The sequence below is a fragment of the Mycteria americana genome, chromosome 2 (assembly GCF_035582795.1).
Source record: "Mycteria americana isolate JAX WOST 10 ecotype Jacksonville Zoo and Gardens chromosome 2, USCA_MyAme_1.0, whole genome shotgun sequence".
Lineage (NCBI taxonomy): Eukaryota > Metazoa > Chordata > Aves > Ciconiiformes > Ciconiidae > Mycteria > Mycteria americana.
This window is the reverse complement of record NC_134366.1, coordinates 56,735,709-56,753,814: the sequence shown is the minus strand read 5'-3', so window position 1 is coordinate 56,753,814 and position 18,106 is coordinate 56,735,709. Positions and strand designations below refer to the sequence as shown.

Genomic DNA, 18,106 nt, shown 5'->3' with positions numbered 1-18,106 from the left:
CTTGTTTATGCCAGGCAAGACTCCACAGCACTGAAATGCAAGAAGACTGTATTAGACTCTAAGGCTTTATTTTGAAATGGTTTTCTGTTTTGATATGGTACTAGAGAAAAACACCTTCTCTGGTTGCAGCGTTGTTTCACAGAAATTGCAAAAGATTTCAAAGGTGTTTTAATACATAGGGGAGATGCAAAACAGGCATTTGTTTTGCTTGATGAGTCCCAAAATATTCAGATGCAAATGAGTCTTCTATCCAGGTCTGCTGAAAAGTCTCGTGACAGTTACACAGGTGATATTCTTCCAACAGTTAAGCTGTTACGTACAGAAACTAATGAAAGAGTAAAGGACTCTCTGCTTGACAAAGGAAATATTCCAGTCTCAAACCTTTGAATAAAACTGAGGTAAGTGGTATATGGCAAATACCAACTAAAAAGCATATGAACCAATGGAAAACCTCCCATTTCCCTGAAGGTAACCGTCTCAGGGCATGGGTGAGCATGGGTCATGCCAGGCGGAACAGGACATCTGCAAAGGTTTCACCTGCTGGAGTCTAGGTGCAAGAGTGAAGGAATGAGACAAGATCCTAAGATGACGTAGTGTGTGATGTAGGTGAAATATCAAATTTGAATGTATAGACATTCAGGACAATCCAAAATAGATTTGCTTTTGGCACATGTCACCAGTTGCCTTTACTGGCTGCTTCCTTCTGCTCAGTCCACAGGAAGAAACGGCAACAGACGTTTTCTTTTTGAAAGGTATATTTGCTCAAGACAGCAATATTATCTGTGCCAGTAGCCTACTCAAATCGTTAATTAGCAATTTTTCCCATTCAGCTTTTTAAAGAGAGCTGAAGAGTCTTTGTGATTTAGGCTCCTTCATCTCCAGCTTGCATTCTGCAACCCAAGGTATCTTGTGCACTAATTGCTGCACGTAATCATATTTACTTTTCTTAGGTTAGAGCAAAGCTTCTTTTAAACTGGAGGTCAATGTGGCCTACATTATCTTATTGTTATAACAGGTCATAGAAACAGTTTCTTGCCATTTGCAATTTGAACTCGTAACTCTTTAAGCCAGTAATATCCCCCCTTATTTATTTTTGTTAGACCTCATGAATGTCAATAAGTGAATGACATGCATTCATCGCCTGTGTAAGTGAAATGATTGGCATTTGATTTTCTGCCTGCTGCCTGCCTAGTGGGATTTCCATTTGGAGCTATTATTTCAGCCTCCTTTGCGCTCGCTCCCCAATGTGTGCAGGCTTTGTAGGTTTTAGCAACTTAAGTATTTTGGACATTAATTCTTCTCACTTGTGAAAACATGATGTGCGTTGTAGAGTGCAGCCCCATCAAACTTCTCCAAATGATAGAGCTTAGCTCGTGAAACTTTGGCGAAAATGGTCACTTAGTGTAGAGGCTTCTCTTCTTTTTGTAAATGTATTTCCAAGTGCCACAGGACAGTTTTGTTGCATCCCGCATCCAGGGAAGTGTGGAGGGAGTGGACACGTGCTGCTGTTGGGTATAGACCAGGCTCTGATGCTGGACCAGCTCTTCCAGGTGGCTCAGGTTGACCCTGGATGTGCACGCCTTGCGCCTCGGGTCTGCTTGTGTTTACTGGGATAGTGATGATGGGTGGTGGTTGGTGATGGAACTTTAAATTAGAGGATGAAGGAGAAGTTGTTTAAAACAGGGAAAGCTTCCATTTTGAGGCTTGCACTGGGCTGTCCATCTGTGCTGTGGGTGGGCTGTGTATGCGGACTGACTTTGCGCTAGTAGCTCTTTATCCCTTTAGTGGGTAAACCAAGAACAGTGCCTCCTTGGTCAGCTGCTGCCTTCCAAGCAGCAGGCTGGCTCCACGCATGCGAGTGCTGGAGGCTCAGTCTTTTAGAGACAGTCACCCTTAGTTCCAGCCCTGGGCTTAACTTCAGTGGGGATTTTGTTACATGCAGAAGCTCTGCCCTGCCTCACAGTGCAAGGGTATCGGCAGAAGTGATACTAAACTACCTGGTGCTCCCCACTGCCCTCCCTGGAGCTGCCTTCCTCCTGCTTAACCTCCCTCCTCACCCTCATGTGCCTAGATCTGGACTCACAACCAGGTGAGAAAGATTGTTCCTTTAATGAGGAGGCGGTGAAAAGGCTCCCTTAATACTTGTGCTTCCCCTGTAATCCTCCTCAAAAAGCATCTCTTAGGGTACGAGCAGCTGCCAGCTTGTTAAACAGTTAACTGGATTGTAAAGCAAGTGATTAAAAAGTGCTCATCGTCTTTCAAGGGTACATTAAGGAGTGCTATGGTCAGAGCTTCTGTATTGGTGCTCCCCAGAGACACTAGCTGTCATGTCGGATAAATAGCCTAGGTACAGTCTTCACGGCCTTAGTGATAAACGTTGGTTGATAGTAACGCATTGTGGAAGAGATGTGCTCCTGTGTTGTTGGTTGGGTGTTTTTCTTGTTGTTTTTTTAAGCTCTAGTTCCATAAAGTGTTCTGAGAATGGGGTGCCTCAACTTTCTAAACAAGCTTATTAATCTTTGGCTGGCTAGCAAGCATGCAGGTTCAGATTTCATCCTCTTGTGGGTGTGTGTATTAGCTCCTGTGGGTTCTTGGATTGATAGTGATGTGGTTAAAACTGAGGAAAAATGGATCCAGCTGCTGTTGTCTGTCCTAATACTTTCCTAAATGCTTTTGGGGGTGAGGGGTGTGTTACAATCCTAATGGACATTTAACTTGTTAAAGTATTTGTGGCTTCACTGGGGAAAAATGCTTTTATTGTGTGTGTTGTTTTCAGTTTGTGAGTCAAAGTCATCATTTTGCAAGGTTGCTGGAGAAAGTGCTTTTGCTGAGGAAGCTCTGGCAATGTGAACCTTGCTGTTGTTTATTATTATTTTTTTTATTTTCTCCTGAAATTAATCACTTGTTGCTTTGCTTTTGATTTCCAGGGTCTTGGTTGGTGCTCCCAAGGCAGAATCTAAATACAGCACCTCTGTTCAGTCCCCAGGAGCAGTGTTTAAATGTCGAGTTCATACCAATCCTGACAGAAGATGCACAGAACTGGATATGGGTCGAGGTAGGTAGTTATGATGCTTGGGGGAAAGAAGAGGAGAGCCAAAAAAACCCCATACCCCAAATAGCTAGCAATCCTTCTGACAGCTTCAAAGAGGCCCCAGGACATTGAGAGGGATTCATCAGCCTCTCCTGATGGATTTTGAGCACTGGTAGCAAAGGTGTCCTATTCTCTTCAGCATTATGAAATAGCATCCCGCCTGGTGCTGGTGTCCTCCCAGTGGCCCTGCTTGCTCTCTCCAGCGAGTACCCAGGCAAAGGTGGGTTTTTCCCTGCTTACCCTAAGCCGCTGTCTTTTCTCCACCTGCTTCAGTGTGACTTTGCAGCATGTCGGTGGGCACGTGAGCGGTTGGAAGTCCTGCTGCCTCCTCCAGGCAGTGCTGAAATAAGGGTGCGTGGGATGACCTCAGGTGGTGGGCCCGTGATGTGCGGTGTTATTAGCATCGTGGTGAGCTGTAGGTTCCCTCGTAATGCAGCAAATCATTCCTTGGGTTTGCCTCATGTGCTAAAGGAAATAAGTTTCTCAGTGAGAGCCATAATTGTACGCTATTGCACGTGATCAGGATCGGCTTTGGTTTCTCTGACGTACTGTCTGAATCGGGGGAAGGTGGAGTCCTAAATTAAGGCTCTGATCTAAAACCTTGTGCTGGATTCTGATGGAGAAAATTGAAGCCTTTTAATAGTTTGGTTTTCTTGGTGACATGTGTGTTATTGCTTTCTGTGCCTGCAAAAAAGGCACGTTAGTATAGTTCATCTTCTCATGACTGAGTCAAGCAGAATTTATTTTTATGAAACTTACATGTATTAAAACAGTGTTTTGGCCAAGTTTGATTTGTCCTGCTACTGTAACGTAAACTGTCTCTCATGGATTCATGAATACTTCCTGACAAGACTAAAGATTTAGGCCTCAATTTTTTAAGTGCCCCAGATCGCAATCAAAGCAAAAATTACTCTTGAAAATGAGTTCTGCAGGCAATCTCGCATCTCTCCCATTCACTTCAGTTAGATGTTTTATTCAAGTAGAGCTGTGGACATGCTGTAATAGCTGCTGGCTGTTTGGGACAGGGTCTGTCCTCTGCTACGTATGATGCCTAGTAAGAGTGAGAGCGTCACCCTGATTAACGCATACGAGAACTAATAATCAGGATGAAAGGGAAAAGAAAAGCGCTGTCAGGCAGATGTTTGATGGGCAATCTCTTTTCTTGTAGGGATTCTCGGTGGGTATTTAAAACTCATTTCTCCTTGCCTTGCCGCCTTTCCCCTCTTTCTGTAGGCAATTCTCGGGGCACGCTCTGTGGAAAGACCTGCAAAGAAGACAGAGATGATGAATGGATGGGCGTGAGCCTGGCTAGACAGCCAAAGGCTGGTGGAAGTGTGCTGGTAAGTCCACTCTTTTCTTTGATCTCATTAAAACCGTTGCTGCTGTCTGACTCTAATGCTAAACATGTCAGGATTAATGTGTTTGGCAGTGACTGACGGAGTCCAGCTTTACAGGCAGCAAATTCTGTAGTCCCTTCCTTCAAGCGGAAGGAAAAGTGAGCCCCAGCCAGAAAGCTTTATTTATAGAAGGAGGACTTCAAAGCCGTCACACCTGACTTGTGTCACCCAAGGGCTTCCTCCTAAATCTGAGGGATTAAATCTTTGAACAGAATAAATAGAACTTTGTCTGGGAGGTACCTGCTAGTTTGTTCTTCTTGTCGTTTGTCTGCGTTTATGTAGGGAATATGTATGTATGTATGCATCCATTTTCCCTGAGCATTATGTATTGCGTGTCAGAATTTACCATGAAAAATGTAAGATGAGTCTTTGTGGTGATATTTTTTCTTTATGTATATTAATTTTCCATTAACAAGGCAGAAGAGTTGAGAGTAGAGATTCCTTACTTGTGTGTGGGTGGCCTTGTCTTTGATATGGTTACCATGCAAATAGACAGGTCAAGGAGAGCATGTGATCCTTAAGATGTGGAATTTATCTTTGCAAAACATTTCCTGTGTTGGAAAAAAAATAATCATAAAGAGAGCTGGGCAAAAACCTTTCTAAAATACATGGGTATATTATGATCAATAGTTGTCTGTGTTTACATCCGCGGTTGGGTTCTGACTGTCTACCGGGGTGAGTCTGTCTGCAGGAATGTTAACTGAAATAAAAAAAAAATTGCAACAAAATGTTGTGCATAGTATATGTGGCAGGCAAATTTCAAGCTCATATCAGAGTAACGCTGACAACAATCTGATTCTAAACACCGCTCTTGAGGAGTTGGAAACTTGCAGTATGACCCCATCTTTCCACTGAGATAGGGGATTGCCCTGGTACATGGCACCAAACTGTCAAAAAGCTGCTAGTGAGAAAGATCTCGTACAATGATTACTGTGCCAACCACCTGTGTAAGGCAAGCGGACAAAGCTGCTTCACTCAAGGCATTTTTCTTAATATGCACTTAGAGACCAAATGCTTACGACCCAAGTCCTTGCACACCAACTTCCATGGCGAGGCAGGTGGTTTTTATACCTTTCTGCCATAGTACTGTGGTATTTTATCCGATCATCTCTTTTGGTGTACAGCTTGCCAGTGCTATAGGAGCTGGCTGATGCTTTACTTTTCTTGGATGTTTTAAATGTGTTCAGCACTAGAGGAGGAGGGGAAAAAGAGGGGCATAAATAAAAGACACTGTAAACATGTACAGTAGAGCCCAAAATTAAGGCATTCATGCTAGCGTAAGCAATTCATGTTTTCAAGGGATATCCTGATCTCTAGGTGTGCCGAGAGTCCTGCGTGACAACTGAGGAGTAACTTGCACTGATCAGGATAACACTATCTCAAGACACAGCATCCTCTCAATTTTTCAGTCATCGGTCTGAACTAAAATTCTTGTCCCATTTTCAGAAGCGCATACACTTTTTTTAGGCAACGCTGAGATATTTTTGTAAAAACAGTATCCTAAGAATAATGGTTTCGTGTATTTTGATTCAAAGGGGAACGGGTGGCAGCTGATGCTTAGCTGTCATCTCCCTGGAGAGAAGGAGCAAAGGAAGGGAAAGCTGGTGGGGAAACAAGCTGGGCAACTACCAAGGCTGGGGCTGGCTGCTCGCTGGCTGAGGGGAGGCCACAAGGGTGAGAGACGTGGGCAGGCTGTGAGGGCTTAGACGGGGGCTGAGGGGATAGAAATTTCAGACATAAAGCAGGTTAAAAGCAAAATGTAGCTAAAGTAAAATGCACAGCTGGTGGTGGGCTTATTCTGGTGCACCTTAAGCTGGTAAAATGCCTCCACGTGCTGATTTAAGGAAGTCCTAAACCAGCCCTCTGACAAGATTATACTGCCCTTGCCAAGTAGATCATGTCTGGATGCTCGAGGATGTTTAAATGTCTAATTCTCATTGATTTCAGTGAGATATTTATCACCAAAGCACTCTGTCTTAAACTACTAATTAAATATCTGCACACATCTATGTGTAGACAGAGCCTGGAATGAAGGCATACGGATTCCTTCGTGGATGGAAAATACCTGGGTGTTTCAGGGCATTGTTAGTTTCTGTTTTGAGATACCTTTTTAATGAAAAAAAATTGTGACTTTCCCATAAGCAGATGGTATTTAATTTGTGTGCTCTTCTAGTTTTAAAGGTCAGGATTTCTTTAAAATGCAAGTTGTCTTTGAAGCACCTGTGAGAAACTGGTGTTCTGAGAAGACATGTCTGAATGTGTGTTTGGAGCTGTATCTGCCAATTTTAGCTTTTTAACAAAATTACTAGCTAACTGTTGTGAGCAATGCACAGTAGTTATGAGTATGTGCAGTCTATGTTGTCAGGCATTAGAGGTCTACTTACTGCATCTCTTCCAGGGATTCCTTTGTCAGAGTGGTATCTTTGTGGTCAATAGCCCTGGATGGATTTTTTTTTTTTTTGCATTGATATGCGTAGTCACTTTTTAAACCCGTGTGAACTATTCATGCTTTTGACGTCCTGCGTTAGAGGAATTAGTCCCACAGTTTAACTGTGGATTGTACAAAGAAGTTGTTGCTTTTGCTTTGAAACTGCTTAGTGGCTTAAATTTCTGTCTTATCAGCCTTCCCCGATTCCCTGATAAGAGTACCAGCTTCAGTGGAAGGGGTGGTAGGGACGGTGAGGAGTGTGCAGGGAGGCTTTAGCTGATGTTTGGTAAAGTGGATTGTGTTTGAGCCCATATTGTGCCAGGATGTTACTGAACCAGAGTTTTAGGTTAGTGTGACGGACTAAATAGAAAAGCATCAAACAATGAGGATTTAAACAAATGAAGAAGTAAGATTAGCTAAAAAAGCTCTGAGTTTACAGTTCAGTGGCTTCCTGTCCTCGGGTATGCTGTTTGTCAATATTTGCATTAATCAAAGTGCTGCAATAATACAGCTGAGATTGCCAGCTTTTTCCAAACTGAAATGGCAAAAGTCCTCCTTTTACTTTTGTTGGGAGAGGAACCGTGGACAGTGCGTTATGATTTGGAGATAAGCCACATCCTTCAGTCTTGCTCTTCCTAAATACCTGCCACATCTGTCATTAGTCTGTTTTTTATCAAGTGTTGCTATTTTTCATTTTAAGTAGTCGACTTACTGACGCATTTAGTGTTTCTGTGTGTGTCTGTAAAAAAACCCCATCACTGCAGCAAAGCCAAAGTCCTCCTAGGGAAGAGCAAACCAGAAGTGGTCTGACAGTGGCACATTCAAAAAGTCCCTTGTTTGGACTCTGACTTTAGGAGTCAGCAGAGGGCTCTATAAGGACCGTGCATTCAGGTAGGGTACTCGGCCTCTGAAGTGAAGCCTGGGTCTCTCTGTGTTGCTTTTCCTATGGTGCAAAGCCTGTGGCTGGCATTCAGTATGCAAAAGAGCAAAGTGACTGCAGTTCAGAAATGACCTATTCATTATATTGCAGTAATTCAGTGTCTGCCATCAATAGAGACCTCTGTGTGCTTTGCCCAGAAGCGTTTTATTTTGCTTCAAAGGTTTGCATCCTTTCTCCCCTGCTCCATGGTAGAGTCAGAGCCCGTGCCCCGGCAGCAGCTGCTGAGCACCAAAGTGTGCTGATGGCTTCCTCATTGCACAGGGGCCCACCTATGGCTTGCATCTAAAAAAGGGTGTATAAGCTATCAGTTGTTTGCAATCACCTTAGGAAAAAAAAAAACCACAGAAAAACCCTCTCTGCAGCATCAAATTCAGGTGACTCATCTCTGTTCCCCAGACCTCTTCAGACATGTGTCAAAGAAGGAAGGCTGTAGCCAGCTTTGGTAGCATATCACCTTGCCTCAGCAGCGTTGAATAATGTAAGGACCGCGTACTGTAATCCAACTAAATGTTTTTGGGAAGGCAGGAGAACCAAAAGGAGCTGTGGATGAGCTTTGCTGTGGCAGGGGGACAAATGTGCCGATTGCCTGCCTGCAGAGAAATGAGTTTCGGGGGAGGAAGAGGAGCTGCTGAACTCCTGTCCATTGGGAAAATGTTAAATTCTGCAGCTGTGGCCTGGGAAGTCTGGGGAAGCCCCTGCTGAGATAACCGAGGTGGAGCTCATCTCTTGGACCTACGGTTATGAGCTGTCCGTAGACTCAGGCAGTCAGTGGTGAACTGTAGTGTGCCTGAATACACAGCATGCAGAAGGTACAGAAAAGTGATCACCAAAAAAAACCAAACCCAAACCCTAACAGATTAGGCAAGTGTGCCCAGAATTGCTAAACTGAGCCCATAGCCTCCAGTTGATTTTGAACATACTTCTTATGCAGCAGCTCCTTTTTTTCTCCTTATATTGTTCTATCTTTCTTGGCCTCTGCACCTCACTCCTGAGCAAAGCCTCCTGCTTGTGATGAAATGCTGCTGCTCTCCCTGACTCGGTTGTTTGTGCTCCTCTGGGAGAGATTAGTAGGTTAATTTATGTGAGTCTCTTGCAGTTTCTGAGATATAAAATGTCGAGGAATTTACAATATCACAATCCTTTATTTATCTTTCCATAATTATAAAAAATACTCTTGGTCTGTTTCCGTTTGAGTTTATATCCGGAGTTGGGGTTGACTTGACTGTAGCTTTAGTGGTATGTGTCTTTATGGTACTGTCTTTAAAAGGGCTGTGCATGTGTATATTTGTGTTCACAGCACAGATCCATCAGGAGAGAAACTCTTTCCTGGTTACTCTGAAAACGAGAATTTCACGTGCTGGTTTTTTGTTGCTGTTGAATTTTGAATGAGTGGTGCATGGGGATTAAAATCATAACTCAGCTTGCTTAAAGCACATAAGGGAGTCCCCAAAGCTGGTCTTTGCAGGACTCCTCACTTGCTTTTGGCTGTCAAGGGGAGTGCCATCCGAAGCATCCTTCGCATCATGGGTGGCAGCCTGTGCCGTGCAGTGCGGTGCAGAGCTTTCCACGGCCCCTGGAGTCCCTCGTTATCCCTCTGCGATAGCCATCTTCAGGAGATACGTGCTTCTCCTTGAGTACTGGAAGTTAGGAAAGCCATAAATATCAAACTCCAAATGCAGCACTGCTAACAGCAGAGCAGGCTTTTGCACAACTGGTTTTGCTCTGTTTCAGTTAAAAAAAAGAGTAGTATTACCCTTTTATGTCTTTCTGGGGTTAGATATATGGGAAGGGGCCTGTGTTGACTGCTGGATTGAATTTTGAGCTTCCCAGTGGTTGATATGCTTCCCAAGTCCTTTACTGGATAGGTGACACAACTGTGCCTGTCTTATGGATATATCTTTTAACGATGTTGAGATGCTCCCATGGGCAGCTCTGAGGTGCTGAGGCGGAAAAGTGGGGTAGCACAAAGAGAAGAAGACAGAGGGTGTCTCGTCTGGGGAGGATAGGGTCAAATGTGGGGATCATGAAGGGGGCTGATGCAAAGTTTCCAGGAAAAGTTGGAATTATGTGAAGGAGATGATTTGTAGCATAGAGGCTGCTCTGTTTGCATGGGACCAAGCCTTAAATGATATAAATTGACACATTTACACTGACTTCAGTGACTTAGACCAGCTGGAGATATGGCCTGGCACGTGCTCAAGTTCAAAGCCCTTGCTGTTTCACATTTCCTTTTATTCCAAGTAACCCCTTAGCATCAGGCAACTTGTGGTTTGTCTGGCAGCAATGCAGTGTTAATTTTTGGAGCAAATGGGTTCTGGGAAGATGTGAAGCAAGCTCCACACTGCTTGTATGTGTGCCTGTGTGTGGCAGTTGTACTGAGCAAGTGTCCTGGTGAGACTGGTTTAGCTCTGGTTTTGCAGGGTGTTCTTATTTTTCACTATGAAGGGAAAGGCACCCTGATCTCTGCAGCTCATCTGCACCTTGACTGATGTTGCCACTCTTGTTGCCGCAAAATCTCTGGCATTTTCACTTAAATTCATTACCAGTAAGCAAAGCCCAGCTCTTCTGTCACCAGAAACAGAGCTGCCTTTCCCAGCAAGACAAGCCTTTGGCTCACACGTGCTGTTGGGATAACCTTCTAAATGTGGTCTTAGTAACCTTCTGAGTCTTAGCATCCATTCTGATCCTCAATGTCTTTATTCCTGTTTTCCCCCCTTTTCTGGCTTGGCTGGGTTCTGTTAGTGCATCTTTAGTTAGAAAAGCTTCACTGGCCATGAGGATTCATACACAGTAAGAGATCTCGAAATCTCCAGCATGGGCTGTCTTGCTCTGAGACCTGCTGTTTTCCTAGTCACGCACACGTGAAGGCTGAGATATGAGCTGCCAGGTTAGGCAGTGGCATGAGCTGCAGAAGATAACAGTGAGAAGATACTTTATCTAGAAAGAGTGTGATGTAAGGAGAGGACAGTGGGGTCGTGGGGGGAAGGCGGTGCTGAGGGGTCCTGCCCATGCGTGCTCTGCCTTGGTCGGAGGGCTCTCCTGTGACTCTGGGTTAATGACACATGTGATGTGATCTGTTTAGGCATGCGCGCACCGCTGGAAAAACATCTACTACGAGACAGAGTACATACTGCCCCACGGCTTCTGCAACATCATTCCCCCCAACCTGCAGCCCAACGGGAGGAAGCTCTTGCCCTGCTACGAAGGTAAGGAGTGTGGGGGCCAGGAGTGGGGCTCACCTCCCTTGCTGCACTCTCATTGTACAGCTGCTGTGTTTTCCCTTTATTTCCAAAACAAAACCATCCACAGTAACCCTCACTACTGATTTTTTTTTTTTTTTTTTTTTTTTTTGGTAACATACGGCTGCCTTTCAGCACAGCTGGGGTGGTGGTTGGGTTTTGGATGAAGTTGGGAGAGTAGCACAGTGCCTGAATGGGTCCTTTGACTTATTGTGCATGGTCACGCTTTACTAGAGGAATAATACATTTCTGAACTGTGTTTTTAAGACAGCAACTCTCTCTCCCCTTATGTGAATAATCAGTAGATATTGATCTGAGCTTGGCCTCTCAGGCTTCGCTGTGGCACAGAGTAAAAATCCTGAATTATGTTGCAATTGGAAACCAATTTGCCCATCTTATGGAAACACTTTCATTTTTGTGTTGTGATTTATCAGAGGACTAGAGGGGGGAAAAAGGGCTGCTTAACACCTTGCTCATTTTGGGGAACTTCTGCAGCAGCTTATATTAAACTGCTGCTGTGTTTTGGGTGCCGTAAGGTGTCTTGGTCCCTGTTTGGATCCTCTGAAGATCTGGGTTTGGGATTCATGGAGAGGGAGGGCTCCAGCTCTGACCAGTGAGTGGCTGTGCCTGTTGGTTCTGCTCCAAATCCCGAGTGTCAGCATTTTAATTTTCCAGCTCTCTGGTGCATGCGAGACTCTTGTATCGTGTTTCCTTTCCTAAAGACTTCAGAAGAGAGCGTCTCCTCGGCCAAGAGCAATTAACTAAACCAGAGGCATGAGTGTGTTAGGAAGAAGATAGGGTATCTCCTAAGATTTCTTGGCCTTCAGAGAAACATTTGGGGGAAAGCACCTTCTTGGTTTCCCCAGTTTGTCCTGGGCATCGTCTTTCCCCTTTCACCTGTAGGAGCCTGAGGAAGCGTGGGAGTACAGAGGCCAAGACGTAGCAGGGTTTGTTATGGGCAAGAACTCTGATTTTATTTATTTACTTGCTTTTATTTCATTCCCCCCCGCCTCCAACGTAGCACCAGCCAGCAGCAGGCTTGCTGCTGACATTAGTAAGTGGGAGAGGGATAAGGCAGTGGATGTCCTGGCAAGTTTCTCTGCTGCTGGTGAGCATCTGTGTCCTAGCTCAGTGGCCTGTGAAGCCAGCTCTGTGACAGAACTGGGTCCACTCCATGGCCACTCTTTGTCCTGAGGCAGCTCCTCACCTCTCTCTGGGCTTTGCTCAGGGAGCTGCCACCACAAACCCACGTACCTTCTGGAGACAGCACGCACTCGTGCATTGAGAGTTTCCCAGCACCAAAATTAGTCATCATTTGAAATGTGAGGGGTTTTGAGTCTCTTGACCCAGCCATGCCAGCTGCTCTGCAGCAGAATACAAGTAAACTATGTAAGCCTTCCTGTCGTGAGCACCGTCCTACTGTATTCGTCCTTTCCCCCCCGCCCTCCCTTTTTCCTGTCAGCAAAACCAGAATAAGGCCTCGCACTGAGGTAATGCACTGCAAATCATCCGATATTAACTTTATGGTCAACACGCATGTGCGGGGACGCTGCCGGGGCTCCCTCTGAGTCTGTGTCACTGCTCCTGCGCTGCCTTAAAAGCGGCTCGCCTGAAGCTGTGGCGGGGAGGTGGTTTCTGGAAGAGATGAACCGCTTGTGTTTTTCTGTGCGTCATGTCTTCGGAGTAAAACTGTTGCTAATCTGACAGGATATTTGCCAGGAATTGCTAGAAAATAGAAATGTGTGGGCCTAGTACACGCAGAGCAGCCAGTGGAAAGTTGGCAGGGCTGGTGCAGTACGATGTTGGCTTAATTTCACTCCATGCTGGAGTGAAAATTGGAGGTTTGGGACTGATTTTCTACCACCCCCCCCATCAGACATGAAATCACAAAGTATCACGAGGGATGGCTGCATTTGTTTATTCCTGGATCTTTTAGGTTTCAATAAGACAAGCTCAAAGAGAGAGATAGCCGTGGTACGTCATGCAGAGGGATTTGTTGTTTGAGGGTTGCTTTGAAATAAGATTGCAGTCATCCTTGTAAGTTTTTTTTTTTTTTTCCCTTCACTTTCTGGAAGCAGAAGAAGAAATTCTCCTCTGCTGACACTGAGAGGAACAGCCCAAGGGGGAGAAGCGGCGAATCTGATAGGGATAATAAACGCGGTGCGTAATGCAGCTGAAGTGCCGCTACACCGAGAGCCTCTGCGGCCATCGCCAGGAGGCTGCCAGACCCGCGGCTGCAAACCCTGTACCGGGGAGCGTGCCTTCACCTGCTGGGGTCCTGCCTTCTCCAGGGCTTGCCGTGCGTGAATGGGTGCAGGCAGTCGTGTGCTCATTTCCGGAAGCCCCGGCGTTAGCGCGGCTACGGCGTTAAGCTCCCTGAGAGGCTGGTGCGGCTGCACGATCCACAACCAGAGCTGGCTCTCGCCTCGCTGGCGAAGGGTGCAGGCCAGCTGAGTGCACATCAGTCTCCATCCATCTCCGTGTCTATGTGTGCACCTCGAGATGGATTATTAGCTTGTATAACAAAAGTCTTGTGCCAGAAAGGGAGAGGAGTCTGACCTTGGGACAGATGTATTTAATGCATACGGTATGTTTTCTCTCCACATAAAGCAGGCTTAATAATTAAAGACAAAGGAGGAAATGGAAATTTCCTGACTGGATGGTAGTGGTGCAACACCATAGTAGTCTCAATCCATCTTATTCTTGTCTGGCTTCCCTGAAAGGGCTGACAGAAGTCTGGAAGCGATTGAGAGCTAATGAGAACAACAGCAAGCCTAATAGTTAAATGTAATCTTTCTGAGTAGGAACTAATCTGGTTTATATGAGCTAGATGTCCTTTGTGGTATAGCTGGCCTACGGAGCCATCGTGTTCCAGGCAGGGCTTTTACTTGTTTATTTTTCCTGTAGTTTTAATGGTCTTCCAAAAAAAGGAAGCTGCCTCTTCATTCCCCCCCCGATGCATTCAGTTTGCAAAGAAGGGTGGCTGCATCTACTGTGAGAGGCAGCCCAGCTTATGGGGAGAGCTGGGATGGCTTCCTAGTCCTCTGCGGTAGGAGTTGGTGGTGGAGGTGGGGAAGACTGATGGACCCTTTGGTTAGTAAGTAAGGGGAACAGCATATGCTCATGTGCCTTGCCTCCAAAGGGATAAGCAAGTTTTCCCACAGGGTCCAGACCACATTTGGTTTTCTGGGAGCCATCAAAACACCCCTGCTTTGTGGTGCAAACCCAATACCACAATCCTAGGTCAGAAAGATTACTACTCTTTCTTCCTAGTGTAGTGAAACACTGTCAGATAGGAAGAAAGAGGCTTCCAGTGCAAATGATAGTTTACTGTAACTGTCCACTTTGCTTCCATTTGTGAGGATGGTAGATAAAGGATTTTAGTGCGCTGTGGAGCTTATGCTATGTTATGGCATTGAAGTCTGCTTAGAGACTTTTGGAGAGGTTTGCTCAGAGAAGAAGTTGAGAAGCATTTGTCTTCAGAATTATCACACATCACAGCTTATCCTGTTTGTTTGTATATTATCCAATTACTTCTTCCTCAGCCTTACTTCTCTTATAACCTGAGATCATCATGGCTACAAACCACTATCATCATCATCATCTTTTTTTTTTTTTTGCTTTATGTATTTATTCATGGCACATCTTAAGAGTTGCAGAGGCAGCCGCCTCCTCCAGACTCAGCCTCATCCTACTGCTTTGCTATAAGCTGTTGCTGCAGCAGTTAGTTTAGTGGCTTGCGGTCTGCTTAATTGGGGGTGCACAGCAGTCTGCGGGCAGATGAGAAAGAACAATAAAGAAGTGTAAAAATGAGGATCTGTTCGTGACAGCAGTTATTGCCTGGAGCTACACGGAAACTACCGATTCCACTGTATGCCATATCTAAACCTCATGCAAATGTTGCTTTTCAGGTGTGCAAAAGCTGTGAGCTGACACAGTAACTGCACAGTTTCCTGCTGGTTGATCATTTCACTGCATTGATGGCAGTGTCGTACGAGTGACAGGTGTCACTGCTGTGCACTGAAGTGGAGGGAAACTAGAAGCAATCTTGGTTTTCATGCCTTTTGGGCTCCTCCGCTGCTTGGGAGAGGCAGACCTGCTTTAGGGAAGAGGCAGAAGTCTGTGGGGCTGGGATGTGACAATCCAGGATGTGGGGGACTGCTCTGGGCTGTGACGATGGGTGGAAGGAGACCTACTGGGCATGTGGGAAGGGATGGGGGGAGCCGCATGCAGGTGGGAGTTAGGTGGGCCGATGAGGAGGGGAGGTTTTGTGCTGAAAGGGTTATGCTGGAGACGAGGAGCTTAGTGTCCATCCAGGCTGGGCTGCTGGCTCCCTAGGAGGACTGCCTCTGTCTGGTTCCACCCAAAACATGGTGCTGATTTCTGCTCTGTGTCAGTGGAGGTTTTTTTTGAGCATTATATTTGAGCATTTAAATGCTCAAATAGCCTCAATAAGATATGGAGGTGTTTGGGCCTTTGTGGTTCTGTTTCCTCTTCCAAAATGCTGCTAAAGCTGTTTTCTCTCTCAGAGGTGTTAGGAAAAGAGGTTAATTGGTATGTGTGATGTGCTCAGACCCCGTAGTGATAAGATGGAGTCTTGATACCTTAGGGAGGAAGGACGGTCATTGCTTTGCATTGTTGCTGTATGTCACGCCGCGCTACTGTAATGAATCCATTTATTCTTCTTCTGTAAGCTCTGTTCTTTTCCTGAGAAGTATTGTCAGATATTTATTCAAGTGAAAATGTTTTGATGTCTTTTCTTCAGTTCACAGAAGCGCTGGTTATATCTGAACTCTGAATTTAATTGAAATGCTGCAATCCCATCTATTCACTGTTACAACCACAATGTAACTAATTATTTAAGTGAAATGTAGGGCCATTAGTTCGAGCAGACAGTATTGCCAATATAAGTGACTTAAAAAACACTGAACATCACAGAAACCCATGAACAGTGTCTGTGAAAGTATGAGCTTCAGTGGATATACCAAAACAGTTTATTACACAACCATTTAAACCACCAAATCTTTCCCTTTCCTTATGCATTGCAGTTAATAATAATTTGGTTCATTTAAAGAATAATTGAGTATTCATTGCCTGACAATGAAAACAATGTATCTGTTTCTGTTCCTTTTCTAATATGTATATTGCTGATGAAAATCAGCTGTGTTGTGTCCTCTGATGTTGAGGCTTTTGTTTCAAGTTACTCCCTGATCTGAATTTGGTGTATTTTTTTTTTTAAAGTAGGCAAAATTATATTATAATAAAGCAATGCTGTGAATTCAACAAGTTTTTGACTCAATTGGAGAAATGGTTTAATTTTTGTGCATGTATTGTTTTAGCAGAAGAAAATCCTCTGTTTAAGCTAAGAAACAAAGTAATTTTGCATGTTTGTTAAACACAGCTGCGTGAGGCTACGGATCCATCTACCAGCCTTCAATAGCTGCCTTGTTCCATTGCTGAGGCTGCTACCATTCCTTCTGCCATCCTCCTACAATTTTGCATGCCCTTGGTTTTAATTTGCAGCCGCATTCAGGGGACAGCTTGTGTGAGCTGGATCACTTGCACCTGCAGGCATGTGTGGATGGGGCCTCTCAGGTGGCTGGAGTTACGCGGGGCGATGGTTTGGAGATGTTCAAGCCTCACCCAAGTCTACGGCAAAGCTCTGATGGGTGGGGAAGCCGCCATTGTGTTTGAGGCTTTTACGTGTTGCCGAATTGTGGAAAAGAAAGACAGTGCTGGAAAGCCTGGTTATAAAAGAAGAGAAAAAGAAATTTGAAAATCCAAAATAAGAAACAAGTTTTATTTGCCTCCCATCCCAGGCTGAGGCATTCCCTGTGGTTATGTTGTTATTTGCCTGACCTAAACCGTTCACTGTGGAAGTTAAATATCCTACGGCAATTTTCCTCTTTTATTTTAAAGCAAATTGAGCCATGTGTGTTTTGAAGGAGACACTTAAAGAAACCATGAGCCAAACATAATACAATTTTATAGGGAAATACAACATTTTAAATCCATCAAATTGTCAGCGGGGCCTACTTGCAGCAGTTGGTTATGGGCCTGACACAGAGAGCCATTGAGGCTTGCTCTCAAAAGAAATATATGCATAAGAAGTCCTCTCTTCTCAAGTCCCAGATGAGGGGCCCATTTAGCTTTTAAGAGGGTGTGCCCTGTCCTGGCCTGCGTTGTGAGTAAGATCTAGCAGGGGCCGTGGCCCCTAGTGCCTAAAGGGATGGTGGGTGCTGTGGTCTTGTGGTGGATGGAGGCCTGGCTGGTAGGCCAGGTCAGCCATGGCTGTGCGGCCCTGGGGTGCCTTTTCAGGTTGGGCACAGTGCTCGCTTGTGCTGCCTGAGTATCAGCCTGAGCCCCTATAGGCCCTCATCAAAAAAAAAAAAAACCAAAACCCTGTAAAGTGGGATTTAAGAAGGCAGTTTCTAAAGCCTTGAGCTCCGGCATTACAAAAGCCTCCTGCCAAGTTTAGCAGGTAAGGCATACTGGAAGGATACTTCCAGACCTCCAGGGCCACAGTGGCTAGAAGTGTTTTGTTTCGAATTACAGTAGCTCGAGTGCAAAACTGGGAAGAGGCAAGGTCTGTTGACACTTCAGTACATCTTATAAAGGGAAAACCTTGGCTAGAAGTGAAAGCATCTGAATGGAATGGACGTGGAACTTGCGGCATTTCATCCTATGCAAGGGTGGGAATCCAGCTGTAGCGAAGGCAGGGCCTTTAGGACATGCACAGAATTATTTTTCAGGAAATGCCGGAGGGAGAAACCTCATCTCCTCAGCTCTCTGCATTAAAAAATGTTCATATCAATAAACAAATATTTTTTTTTTTCCCAGGCAAGGAGTGCCTGGCTCTGTGAGAGACTATATGTGGAGAGCTAGCAATTCAGAGCCCTAGCACTTTCTGAATAGCCATGAGCAAATATGGGCTTCATTTCTCAGTGGAATTGTTGTCATGCATTCCCACTAGGAAACCCGAGTGTGCTTCTGGCCTTCCTGGTCTGCTGG

The 18,106-nt window shown here is 45.1% G+C and overlaps 1 protein-coding gene across 1 annotated transcript in view; it reads left to right on the top strand.

The window, feature by feature from the left end:
* Positions 1 to 18,106, top strand: part of ITGA9 (integrin subunit alpha 9) — a 225,956-nt gene that overhangs the window by 5,764 nt on the left and 202,086 nt on the right. The window contains exons 2-4 of the mRNA XM_075493530.1: positions 2,928 to 3,055; positions 4,325 to 4,431; positions 10,939 to 11,062. Of these exons, the coding sequence (XP_075349645.1) occupies positions 2,928 to 3,055; positions 4,325 to 4,431; positions 10,939 to 11,062 (359 nt within the window). The remainder of the gene's footprint in view (positions 1 to 2,927; positions 3,056 to 4,324; positions 4,432 to 10,938; positions 11,063 to 18,106) is intronic.